This window comes from Pongo pygmaeus, chromosome 17 (assembly GCF_028885625.2).
Source record: "Pongo pygmaeus isolate AG05252 chromosome 17, NHGRI_mPonPyg2-v2.0_pri, whole genome shotgun sequence".
NCBI classification, from domain to species: Eukaryota; Metazoa; Chordata; class Mammalia; order Primates; family Hominidae; genus Pongo; species Pongo pygmaeus.
In genome coordinates, this window is record NC_072390.2 from 47,885,199 (window position 1) to 47,898,523 (window position 13,325).

Below are 13,325 nucleotides of genomic sequence, written 5' to 3' on the forward strand. Positions count from 1 at the left end.
AAAGGAGGGACTCCTCCCTAACTCATTTTATGAGGCCACCATCATCCTGATACCAGAGATACAACAGGGATACAACAACAACAACAAAAACTTCAGGCCAATAGCCCTGATGAACATCTATGCAAAAATCTCAGTAAAATACTGTCAAAACAAATTTAGCAGCACATCAAAAAGCTTACCCACCATGATCAAGTCGCCTTCATCCCCAGGATGCAAGGCTGGTTCAACATATGCAAATCAATAAATGTAATTTATCACATAAACAGAACTAAACACAAAAACCACGATTATCTCAATAGATGCAGAAAAGGCCTTTGATAAAATTCAACATCACTTCATGTAAAGAACTCAATAAATTAGGTATTGAAGGAACATATCTCAAAATAATAAGAGGCATTTATCACAAACCCACAGTCAATATCATACTAAATGGGCAAAAACAGGAAGCATTCCCCTTGAAAATGGGTACAAGACAAGGATGCCCTCACTCACCACTCTTATTCAACATATATTGGAAGTTCTGGCCAGGGCAATCAGGCAAGGGAAAAAAATAAAGGTATTCAAATAGGAAGAGAAGAATTCGAATTGTCTTTGTTTGAGGATGACATGATCCTATATCTAGAAAACCCCATCGACTCAGTCCGAAAGCTTCCTAAGCTGATAAGCAACTTTAGCAAAGTCTCAGGATACAAAATCAGTGTGCAGAAATCATAAGCATTCCTATACACCAACAACAGACAAGCAGAGAGCCAAATCATGAATGAACTCCCATTTACACTTGCCACAAAATACCTAGGAAAACAACTAACAAGGGAAGTGAAGGACCTCTTCAAAGAGTACTACAAACCACTGCTCAAGGATATCAGAGAGGATACAAGCAGATGGAAAAATGTATCATGCTCATGGATAGTAAGAATCAATATCATGAAAATGACCATACTTCCCAAAGCAATTTATAGATTCAATACTATTTCCATTAAACTACCATTGACATTCTTCACAGAATTAGAAAAAAACTATTTTAAAATTCATACGGAACCAAAAAAGAGCTCACATAGCCAAGACAATCCTAAGCAAAAAATAAAACAAACCTGGAAGTATCATGCTACCTGATTTCAAACTATACTATAAGGCTACAGTAACGAAAACAGCATGGTACTGGTACAAAAACAGGCACATAGACCAATGGAAGAGAATAGAGAACTCAGAAAGAAAACCACACATCTACAACCATCTCATCTTCGACAAACTCGACAAAAAGAAGCAATGGGGAAATGATTACCTATTTAATAAATGATCCTGGGAGAACTGGCTAGCCATATGCAGAAAACTGAAACTGGATCCCTTCTTTACACCTTATACAAAAATTAACTCAATATTAATTAAAGACTTAAATGTAAAACCCAAAACTATAAAAACTCTAGAAGAAAATCTAGGCAATACTATTCAGGACACAGGCATGGGGAAAGACTTTATGATGAAATTGCTAAAAGCAATTGAAACAAAAGCCAAAATTTACAAATGAGATCTAATTAAACTACAGAGCTTCTGCATAGCAAAAGAAAGTATCATCAGAGCGAAAAGGCAACCTATAAAATGGGAGAAAATTTTTGCAATCTATCCATCTGACAAAGGTCTAATATCCGAAATCTACATGGAACTTAAGCAAATTTACAAGAGATAAACAAACAACCCCATTAAAAAAATGGGCAAAGGATATGAACAGACACTTCTCAAAAAAAGGCATACATGTGGCCAACAAATATATGAAAAATGCTCAACATCACTGATCATTAGAGAAATGCAAATCAAAACTACAATGAGATACCATCTCACGCCAGTCAGAACGGCAATTATTAAAAAGTCAAGAAACAACAGATGCTAGTGATGTTGCAGAGAAATAATTCTTTTACACTGTTGGTAGGAGCATAAATTAGTTCAATCACTGTGGAAGACAGTGTGGCAATTCCTCAAAGATTTAGAACCAGAAATACCATTTGACCCAGCAACTGCATTACTGGGTATACATCCTAAGGAGCATAAATCATTTGATTATAAAGACACATGCACGTGTTATGTTCATTGCAGCACTAGTCACAATAGCAAAGACATGGAATCAACCCAAATGCCCATCAATGATAGACTAGAAAATGATAGACATTTTATCTATAAAGAAAATGTGGTACATATACACCACGGAATATTATACAGCCATAAAAAGGAATGAGATCATGTCCTTTGCAGGGACATGGATGAAACTGGAAGCCATTATCCTCAGCAAACTAACGCAGGAACAGAAAACCAAACACTGCATGTTCTCACTTATAAGTGGGAGCTGAACAATGAGAGCACGTGGACATAGGGAGGGGAAGAGCACTTACTGGGGCCTGTAGGGGGAAGGCGGGTTGAGGGAAAGCCTTAGGGAAAAGAGCTAATGCATGTTGGGCTTAATACTTAGGTGATGGATTGATAAGTGCAGCAAATCACCACGGCATGTGTTTACCTATATAAAAAACCAGCACATCCTGCACATGTACCCTGGAACTTAAAATAAAATAAAATAAAATAATTATTAAAAAAATGAAAAATACACCCCCAAAACATTTGTCTTCTTTCTTTTTCTTCTAAGAAACATGTCCTCAATGAAATGGAAATGTTCTGTCTAGAACAGGCCAGTCACAGCTTGGGTGATTAAGAATTTATTTCAAAATTCATATATCTCTGAAATTACATAACAATTCATAAACCCAGATTATACATTAACAATATACTATTGATACAATATACTACATTATATCTTTACTATTATATATATTTACTATGTTAACAATTAATGATATGTAGGATTTATTTCAAAATAGAAATAGTATTGACATTATAAACTAAAGAGAGAATATAAATATAGCTTATATAGTTTACTATATGATTTACATTCAGTCCTCACCTTCAGTATTTGTCATTTTACTTTCATGAAAACCTTCACTGTTCTCCTTAGAGGCTCCATATAAAACCAAACTTTGAGACGTGGCATTGCCTTTTAAAAAGAAAAAATACATATTTTAGTGAGTAGTTAATATTATAGAAAATTTTAAAACAAGCACCACCATATAAAAAACTATGTTAGAGAAGTGCTCTCCTTAAAAGAAAAACAACTATGATACAAATATTAATCAAAATCCAGAGTAGAGTATCTTCAGATATTTTCTCTATGCTCTTCAATTGGTTTGACTCTTTCATAAGAAGGTATTCAAAATAGCATGAGGCTATTTAAAACAAACAGATAAGTCATTATGTGTTGATATAGAATGTATCCAGGATACACTGTGAAAATTAGCAAGGCAGGGATTTGTGTGTAAGCTTTGTCATCATTTTTTAAAAATAATATGCATGTGTATGTATATATATATATACTGTTTTATATATATATACTAATATATCTTAACTATGTTAACTATTGATATGTAGGATTTATTTATAATTATAAATCCTATATAAATTATGTATGATTTATAATTATAAATAAACAAGATATGTAGGATTTATAATTGCTAGACTAAGAAACTGTTGTTTTTAGAAAGAGAAAATGTAGAGAGAGAGGGGAAACATTTTATTTTACAATCTCTGAGGAAGTGTTTCAAAATTCTAAAACATAAAAATATATTATCATTTATTTGACATTTTCTTATAAAGCTAAATATATGTACACTACAATGCAGCAACTCCAGTCCTAAGCTTTTAACAAACAGAAATGAAAGTATAGGTCCACAAAAATATTATCCCAGACCATTCATATAGCTTTATTCATAACAGTGAAAACTGGAAACAACCTAAATGTCCATCAGCAGAAAAATGGATTTAAATAAATACTCTGTAGTTATGCAATAATATAATGTGGACCAGTGAAAAAGAATGAACTGCAAATATGTGGAGTAGCATTGGTGAATCTCAAAAATATATTGAGCAAACAAAGTCAGACAAAACATACTCGATGCATTGAATTTCATTTTTACAAGGTCCAAGAAAAAGACAAAACTAAGCTATGGTGATAAAAATCAAAATAACAGTTGCCTATAGTAGATGAGAAACTTTCAGGGGTGATGGAAATTTTTTCTAGCTTGAATGTCATGATAGTTACATTTATGTACACACTTATCAAAATGTATTAAATTATAAATTTAAGATGGCATTTTCTTCCATGTGTGCTATAAAATAAAAAATATTGTTTTACTCTAAAACCATTAAAATATTTTTATATATTATAAATACACACACACATACATAAATATAAGGTTTAAATGCTTGCAGAATAACTTATGCTAATATATACTAACAGTTACAGATAGAACATGTATATGTTAAAGCTCACTAAAGCATAAAATAAGACAAAAGTAAGTTTATAGCAAAAATATTCAATAATAGGAAATTGTTCAAAAAATATAAAAATGATAAAAGATAGTGCTAATCAAATAACTATTATAATATATAAATGACTAAATTTACCCAAAAAGAACTATAAAATAATACAGAAAAAAATTTTAAATAAAATGTATACAATTATTTTCTGAAAAAGAAAACTTGATGTGACTAAATATGAACAAATCTAGAACTTAAGCTCAACAACACTGAGAGTTATTACTTTACAAGTGAAGTTATAGATAATAATAAAAAATCTATATGCGTGCAATAAAACAGCACATTATATTAGAAAAAAGTCTTATTTTTTAACATAAAGAGAAATTTAGAGAAAAAATATAGGGGAAAAATCTAAGTCACCGTCATTCATCTGTGGCATATGAAGTTCAGAATAACAAAATGACATACAGGATGTGATGAATACAATAAGGTAATACTGATATACATATTATGAATTGCAAAAAGATGCAGATTACATCATTTTAAAGGTAGTAAAAGTAGGTATCTTAGACAACAATAATTCAAAAAAATTTAATAAGTAGAAACTAGCTGCAGTATATAACTAATCTACCGTACAGTTAGAAATTTGTCGCATAAAGTTAATTCAAAGGTATTTGGAAATTTAATGTATATTTCCAAATAACAAATGTGTCAAGGAAGGATTCCATGTCATAAAAAATATGCATGAAAAAGGAAACACTTTGTAAACAAATGTTAATGTATTCAAAACAGAAATACATTCAGAACTTAAAAGTTTAATTGTAAATAAATAACATTTAAAATAGTGGTAAAAGTGAAATATATATATATGTACTAGGACATTAAAGGGAAACATAGGAAACAAATAATTCTTTTTTTTTTTTTTTTTTTTTCTGAGGTGGAGTCTTACTCTGTCGCCAGGCTGGAGTGCAATGGCGTGATCTCAGTTCACTGCAACCTCCGCCTCCTGGGTTCAAGCGATTCTCCTGCCTCAGCCTCCCAAGTAGTTGGGACTACAGGCACGGGCCACCATGCCTGGCTAATTTTTTATATTTTTAGTAGAGATGGGGTTTTGTCATGTTGGCAAGGCTGGTCTCGAACTCCTGACCTCAGGTGATCCGCCCGCCTTGGCCTCCCAAAGTGCTGGCATTGCAGGCATGAGCCACCATGCCTAGCCAGAAATAAATAATTCTAAAACTGCAAAAAAAAAACTTCCTTATATATCAGCCACCCCAACCCATAGGGGCTTGTTTATAATAGAGCACTAGAGGCAAATGTCCTATTTTCCAAGCTGCTGAGCTTCTGGCATTGTAACCACAACTTCAGTCCCCGTCCCTAATCACTTCCTTCAAACTCTGTGATGACAAGATGAGGTTTTCCCATAATTAAGACCTCAGTATTATCTTTGAACTTTAGTTTTACTCTAATCTTCAAACGGATGTTCTCACAACTTGACTGAGTCTTGAAGACTCCAATCCCCACATTCAGTACCCCAACCAGCGATTTGGGGAGTTTGCAATGTAGCAGTTTTGTGGTATGTCCAGAGTATTAAAATAATAAAGTTTCTACAATCAAATTCTTGTGTAAGTCAGATACTGACATGAAAGAATCAAAATTGCAATAGAATCAAATTCTTGTGTAAGTCAGATACTGACATGAAATAATCAGAATTGTATAAACCTAACGCATTATTCTTTAAAAAGAAGAATTACAAATATAAAATTGGAAAGCCCGGCATGGTGGCACGCACCTGTAGTCCCAGTTACTCCAGAGACTGAGGCAGAATGACCACTTAAGCCCAGAAGTTCAAAGCTGCAGTGAGCCATGACTGTGTCACTGCACTCCAACCTGGGCAACAAAGCAAAACCCTCTCTCTAAAAAATAAAATAAATAAAACTGGAAATATTAAGTGCAAGTAAAACAAAAATCAACAAAATTTCATACACTATAGAACTGTGTTAAAATTAATTTGAAAGTTTAAAAGAAAATTAACACATCAGTCACTTGAAAAGTCACTTTGCCATTCTTGTCCCCATGGTAATCCAGTGGAAAGCATCATGGTCTTCTCGTGAATAATTTCTCAAAATCAATAAGGAGTACAGAGTGAAAGTAATCAAACACAAAAGAAAAGCAGACACCACAACTCAAGATTGGTTGTCAGTAGGCAACCAATGCTACAATTTTCTTGTGTGTACTTCCAGATCCTTTATACCTATGAGAATATTTCATATGTATGCCTTATTTTATGCTTCAGTGAGCTTTAACATATATTCTATCTGTAACTGTTAGTATATATTAACATAAGTCATTCTGCAAGCATTTAAACCTTATATTTATGTGTGTATGGTGTATTTATAATATATAAAAATGTTTTAATGGTTTTAGAGTAAAACAATTTTTTTTATTTTATAGCATACATGGAAGAAAATGCCATCTTAAATTTATAATTTAATGCATTTTGATAAGTGTGTACATAAATGTAACTACCATGACATTCAAGCTAGAAAAAATTTCCATCACCCCTGAAAGTTTCTCACCTACTATAGGCAACTGTTATTTTGATTTTTACCACCATAGCTTAGTTTTGTCTTTTTCTTGGACCTTGTAATAATGAAATTAAACGCATCGAGTATGTTTTATCTGACTTTGTTTGCTCAATATATTTTTGAGATTCACCAATGCTACTCCACGTATTTGCAGCTCATTCTTTTTCACTGGTCCACATTATATTATTGCATAACTACAGAGTATTTATTTAAATCTATTTTTCTGCTGATGAACATTTAGGTTGTTTCCAGTTTTCACTGTTATGAATAAAGCTATATGAATGGTCTGGGATAATATTTTTGTGGACCTATGCTTTCATTTCTGTTTGTTAAATGAGTGTGTATGTAAGTGTGTTCATGTGTGCATATATATAAAATATATGTAAAGAGACACGTATACATACATTTCTTTCATTCTCAGGAAAGAGAGATTCCTTATCAACTTTAAACTATACTTCAAATTCAACTTTATATTTCAAGTTGTTAGAAAATTTTTTTTTCACACACTAAGATCAGTCACATCAGGATTCATCTTAAAATTCAAGGTTGGTATGTGGAATAGTTTAATTGGTAGATTTTTATTTCTTAGAAGTTTATAAAATAATGGTAAATTATACAACTAGAACTATATTACATTACATAAAACATCAGTTTCATGGTATCTTGTAGTAGAAATTTACCATAATTTATTAAACCAATGAGGATGAAAAAAATCTCAAGGTAAGAATGACTAATATTTATTGAACATATACATGACAGTTGACTTCAACATATTTATTATACTATGATACTTAATCTTTACAATAACACGTATTAATTTTCATTTTACACATGAGTAAAATGTGGCCCAGAAAGGTAGTGAACCAAACCAGGTTCACGAAGTTAGCAAGTGATAGAACTAAGATTTAAACTTTGTGTCTAGTTCCAGTCTTTCAACTACTCTAGCACTCTTTAAATCCTGTTTACAATATATAATTCCAAGAGATTCTTATAAGTATGGAAAGATGTAGCTCTACACTCAAATAACATATTACTTAAGAAGGTTTTTTCATTACAAGACTTGTTAGAGCTTTCACAGTGTTAATGCTCATCAAAAAAACTTCAAGGAAAATATAAATTATACAAAATTTCTCAGTTTTGTTTTACCTCAGAATTATTTTTTCCTTAAGCATATCTTGGAATATATATTAAATAGTACACTGTTTGAATAATATGTCCTAAAGCACATTATCTCCCAAATTTGGGAAGAAATATAATTCAGAAGAGGATTAAACTTGTTAAATTATATAAGCCAGAAAAATTCCTCTTATTATAAATGCATAATTCAATACAAAATAATAGTGTATATAACTTATATTTCTTGGAATGGCAGGCTAGGTTTATCAGATCTACTTTTTTACTGAAAATAACTTTAAAAGGCTGTGTGTATATATATATGTATACATATATGAACAAGATAGTTACAAACTACTACTACTAGGACAAAATCTAAAGGAGAGCAGAAACTATACTTTTAAGTGGAGCACAGGTTGCAAAATGACATTTGACACAAAAGTCATTGACAATTCCTAGAAAATTTGGGCTGCGTTTGATGACTTGTAAGTTTTAGAAAATAAAAAGACAACCTAGTCTCAGGGTCCATAGACAAAATTTAAGTGACTCGTGAAATTGGATGGGGAAAAATTGCTCTATTTTTAAAATATTTCTGTACTTCTTATAATACATTTAAAAATATAATTTTCATGCCAGAGAGTATAAGCTTCAACAAGCTTCAAAGGGCCTACAGCGCAAAAAATTAGAATGCCTTAACTCCAAACTAAATTGTAAAACTCGTTTTAAATTTGGATAACAAACGGTTATAGCCTCAGAGTAAAGGTTAACTAGAAATAACCACCCCAATCACCTCTACCAGAGCTCAAGACATTGTAGAGACATTTTCTCTGAGTATACACTAAATATACAAAAATAAAAACAAAAGCAGAAAACCTCACCCCTGGGACATTAAAACTTTGGCTGTTCATCACTTAAATTTGCAGATTGGGTTTTCATCACTGGACACTCCACCGAAGCCTCTATGCTTGAATTTAAGTTTGTGCCATATTGGTACAGCGCTATGTTCCTGACAGAAGCAAAAACATGTATACTCTGGAAGAAGTCATCTGTATTTTAAGCATCATGGAATGCCCATGAATAATTTTTCAAAAGCAATAAGGAGTACAGAGTGAAAGTAATCAAACACAAAACAAAGGTAGACACCATAACTTAAATAACACGCAAAAATCAATTCCAGGTGGATTGAAAATCTAAGTGTAAAAGTCAAAACTCTAAAATGCTTAGATGATTTGGATGAATATCTGCATGACCTTGGACTAGGATTTCCTTGAATAATATGTAAAAAGCTTTGACTTGAAAAAATAATAAGAATGCTTGTGCATCAAAAGGCAATATAAATAGATTAAAAATAAAAGGCATAAACGTAAAAAAATATTAGTTAACATGTGTGACTGATTTAGAACTAGTATTCATATTACACAAGAAATTCCTAAAAATCAATGTGAAAAAAGGCAAATGACTCATTAGAAAATTAGAAAAAAGATACAGTCAATTTGCAAAAGTGGAACTCAAAATGCCAAAAAGCACATGAAAAAATTTTCAACATCAATAATAATCAGTCAAATTTCAATTAAAACCACAGTAAGACATTGCTACATAGTATGAGGATTGTCAATACTTTAAAAGCCTAATATTGTCAAGTGGTAGGAAAAAAATGGAGCAACTGGAAACATTCCTACACTGTTATGTCACTGTAAATTCATGTAATTACTTTGGAAAATAATTTGGCATTATCAAATAATGTCAACGATAGATATACCACATACTTACCAATTCTGCTGACAGGTATGCCTTAGAGAAACTCACACAGGATATATGTACAAGGATGTTTCTAGGAGCATTATTCAAAATAACAAAAAACGGTACTGTACAATGGTACAGCAAAATGGATGAAAGCCACAAATTATATTGAGCAAAAAAAGTAACAAGGATGAAGATAACAAGTAATGTTGAACAAAGGCAGCAACATACATATATTAACTCAGTTTAATTTCAATTAACAAGCATACAAAATTAAATTACATCTTTAGGGATGCATACATATGGAACACTACAGTTAAAATTAAAAAGAAAAGGAAATTAGCACCACAAAAGCCCAGGTAGTGGATGGCATAAAGTATTGTTCAGGAGAGTACAGGGAGACCTTCTGAAACGCCGGGCATATCTATGTGTGGAGTGAGTGAAGGTGACACAGATGTTTCCTCATAATCATTTATGAAAAAAACCCACATATTAAGTTTGTACACTCTTCTTAAGTATGCATTATTCAAAATGAGATAGGGAACACAGGAAATGGAGTATATAACATACACTAGCAATAGATAAGTATTTTTTTAAAGAAGTGTTACGATTATACTCATTGATAGAACATCAATTAGGAAGAACAGAAGAATGCCTGAAATTATTTTCATGCTTATAATTTTTTGAAAACAATTAATATGTGACAGAAAAAAAGAGATGAAAATTATACATAATAGCTGTTGGATACCTTCATTTGTCCTTGACCATGCCTTCTCTCTGAGAGCCTTTACTTCCTGACATGTTAAACCTATAAAAGGTAAAATAAAACAAAATAAAATATCTGCTTCCTGAGTCAAATATTCTGCCCTATATCACAGTAGTAAGGATACGGGAAGAAAATCAGCATCAGAATAAAAACATATAGGCTAAATTACATAAGAAAGGGCTGAAGGGGTAAGTAGGAGAGAAAGACAAAGTTTGATGGTGTTTCTCTGCAAAAGGACATTTGATAGAAAACACTGTGGAAGAAAATGGGAAGTCATCTTGGGTGACATTCTGGGATGATAAATAGATTCACAATTTTAATAGAAGCTTTCTGTGTAATTTCTCTGTTTAGTGTTCAAGAGAACTTAAATGAAGGTTTAATCTAATTTCCAAAGTTATATATGGATTTTAAAAATCCAACAGTATGGTAAGATTGGCCTTGTGACATAGCCCAGTTTATTGAAAAAATACAATACATGAGGAAAGATAAATGCAATTATTTACGCACATCATAACTGCATCTCTAGAAAATCCTCAGTACAAAATCAAAGTGATTAAAGAGAGTTTACATATATGTGACATAAATAATACAGCATGATTTTTATAAAAGAAAAGACAGCAAACACCAATGACCTAAAAATATACCCTAAAGACATATCATTATAGTTACAAAATTATAACTTATGTAGGAACATATTTAATAATTATATCTAGGTTTTAAAAAACTGTGGTAGTATAAAATATTACTAGAACATAAAAAAATGTTTAAACAAACAAGAATGTAAATTATACTTCACATTAGGAAGATAAACATTGTAAAAGTATCTCTTTTTTCCAGTTTAATAACCTACAAAAATATGAGGCCTATTTTATTTGTGACTTAATAATTATTTTTAAATTTTAAAAATGAGCAATAATATCAAAAAATCTAAAAATTATGGCAAATATGTGCATGTGTTTGTAGTGGAGAGATGGCCTTGTCCTTTAAATATCTGAATATGTCTAATATTCTAAGGATATATGTCAAAGGATATACTGTTGCAAGAAATAACTGTGTAGAGCAATGAAAAGAAACAGTTTCTTCTCTATACAAAAACAGACATATGAAAATAAATTATATTCCATGATAAGATATGATACCCACAAAAATTAAAAATTTTGAAAAGCTATCAGATAATTTTATAAATATTTTAGGTATCTCAAAGAAATTTTTAAAAAATTTAGATTCAAACTAGAAAATCTACAATTTACAATTATAAAATTGAGATTTGTGCTAATAAGAAATCATCATATGAAATGCAAAAACAGAATATCCCAAAGTTCAGCATTCATAATAATTTTCCTAAATTACCAAGATAAATTATGATGTCTCTCTCCCTCAACACACAAGTTTCATGAGGGCAGGGAGTATATCTGTTTATAGCCTCTGTATTTTTGGCAAGTAGCAAAGAACCCCAGACATAGTAAGTGTTAATACATACTTACTGAATGAAAAATACAGTAACTGGAGGAATGAGGGAACATTAGAGTGAAATAACGACCACAGCAAGAATACAAGCATACCTTGGAGATATTGTAAATTCAGTTCTAGACAACTGCAATAAAGTGAGTCATACAAAGTGTTTGGTCTCCAAAAGCATATAAAAGTTATATTTTTATACTGTAGTCTATTAAGTGTGTGATAATATTATATCTAAAACAATAAAATATTTCTAAACACTGTCTAAATATGGTTTATGTGTAGACAATGAAAAGATACTTTAATTAAAAATATTTCAGTTTTAAAAAGTTAATGATTGGCCAAAGTGGGTGGATCACCTGAGGTCAGGAGTTTGAGATCAGCCTGACCAACAAGGTGAATCCCTGTCTTTACTAAAAATACAAAAATTAGCCGGGCATGGTGGCAGGCACCTGTAGTCCCAGCTACATGGTAGGCTGAGACAAGAGAATTGCTTGAACCTGCGAGGCAGAGGTTGCACTGAGTTGAGATCACGCCACTGCACTCCAGCCTGGGAAACAGAGCAAGACTGTCTTAAAAAAAAAAAAAAAAAAAAAAAAGTTAATGATCATGTGAGCCTTCAGCAAGTCATAATCTTTTCACTGATGGAGGGTCTTGCCTCAATGTTGATGGCTGCTGACTGATCAAGGTGGTGGTTGCTGAAGGTTGGAGTGTCTGTGGTTATTTCTCAAAGTAGGACAATGAAATTTTCCTCATGGATTAACCCTTTTACAGAAGATTTCTTTGTAGCACGCGATGCTGTTTGATAGCATATTATGCACAGCAGAACTTCTTTCAAAAAGGAAGCCAATCCTCTCAAACCCTGTTGTTAATTTACCAATTATATTTATGCAGTATTGTAAATATTTTGTTGTCATTTCAACAATGCCTACGGTATCTTCACCAGGAATAGAGTTCATCTCAGGAAACCACTTTCTTTGCTCATTCTCAAGAAGCAACTTCTCATCCATGAAACTTTTATCATGAGATTGCAGCAATTCAGTTGCATCTTCAGGCTCCACTTCGAATTCCAGTTCTCTTGCTCTTTCCACCACATCTTCAGTAACTTCCTCCACTGAAGTCTTGAATCCCTCAAAGTCATCCAGGAGACTTGAAGGCAACTTCTTCCAAATTCCTGTTAATGGTATTTTGACCTTCTCTCATGAATCATGGATATTCTCAATGGTGTACAATTTCCTCAAGGTTTTTTATTTATTTTACCCAGATCCATCAGAGGAGTCACTATCTATGGTAGCTATAGCTTTATGAAA

At 31.9% G+C, this 13,325-nt stretch overlaps 1 protein-coding gene across 4 annotated transcripts in view; it reads right to left on the bottom strand.

The window, feature by feature from the left end:
- CCDC178 (coiled-coil domain containing 178) overlaps nucleotides 1-13,325 on the bottom strand; it is a 515,145-nt gene that overhangs the window by 458,565 nt on the left and 43,255 nt on the right. For all 4 annotated transcript variants that reach the window (XM_054461207.2, XM_054461206.2, XM_054461208.2 and 1 more), the window contains exons 4-5: nucleotides 10,540-10,599; nucleotides 2,945-3,034 (exon numbers count right to left, since the gene is read on the bottom strand). In XM_054461207.2, coding sequence (XP_054317182.2) covers nucleotides 2,945-3,034; nucleotides 10,540-10,599 — 150 coding nt within the window. The remainder of the gene's footprint in view (nucleotides 1-2,944; nucleotides 3,035-10,539; nucleotides 10,600-13,325) is intronic.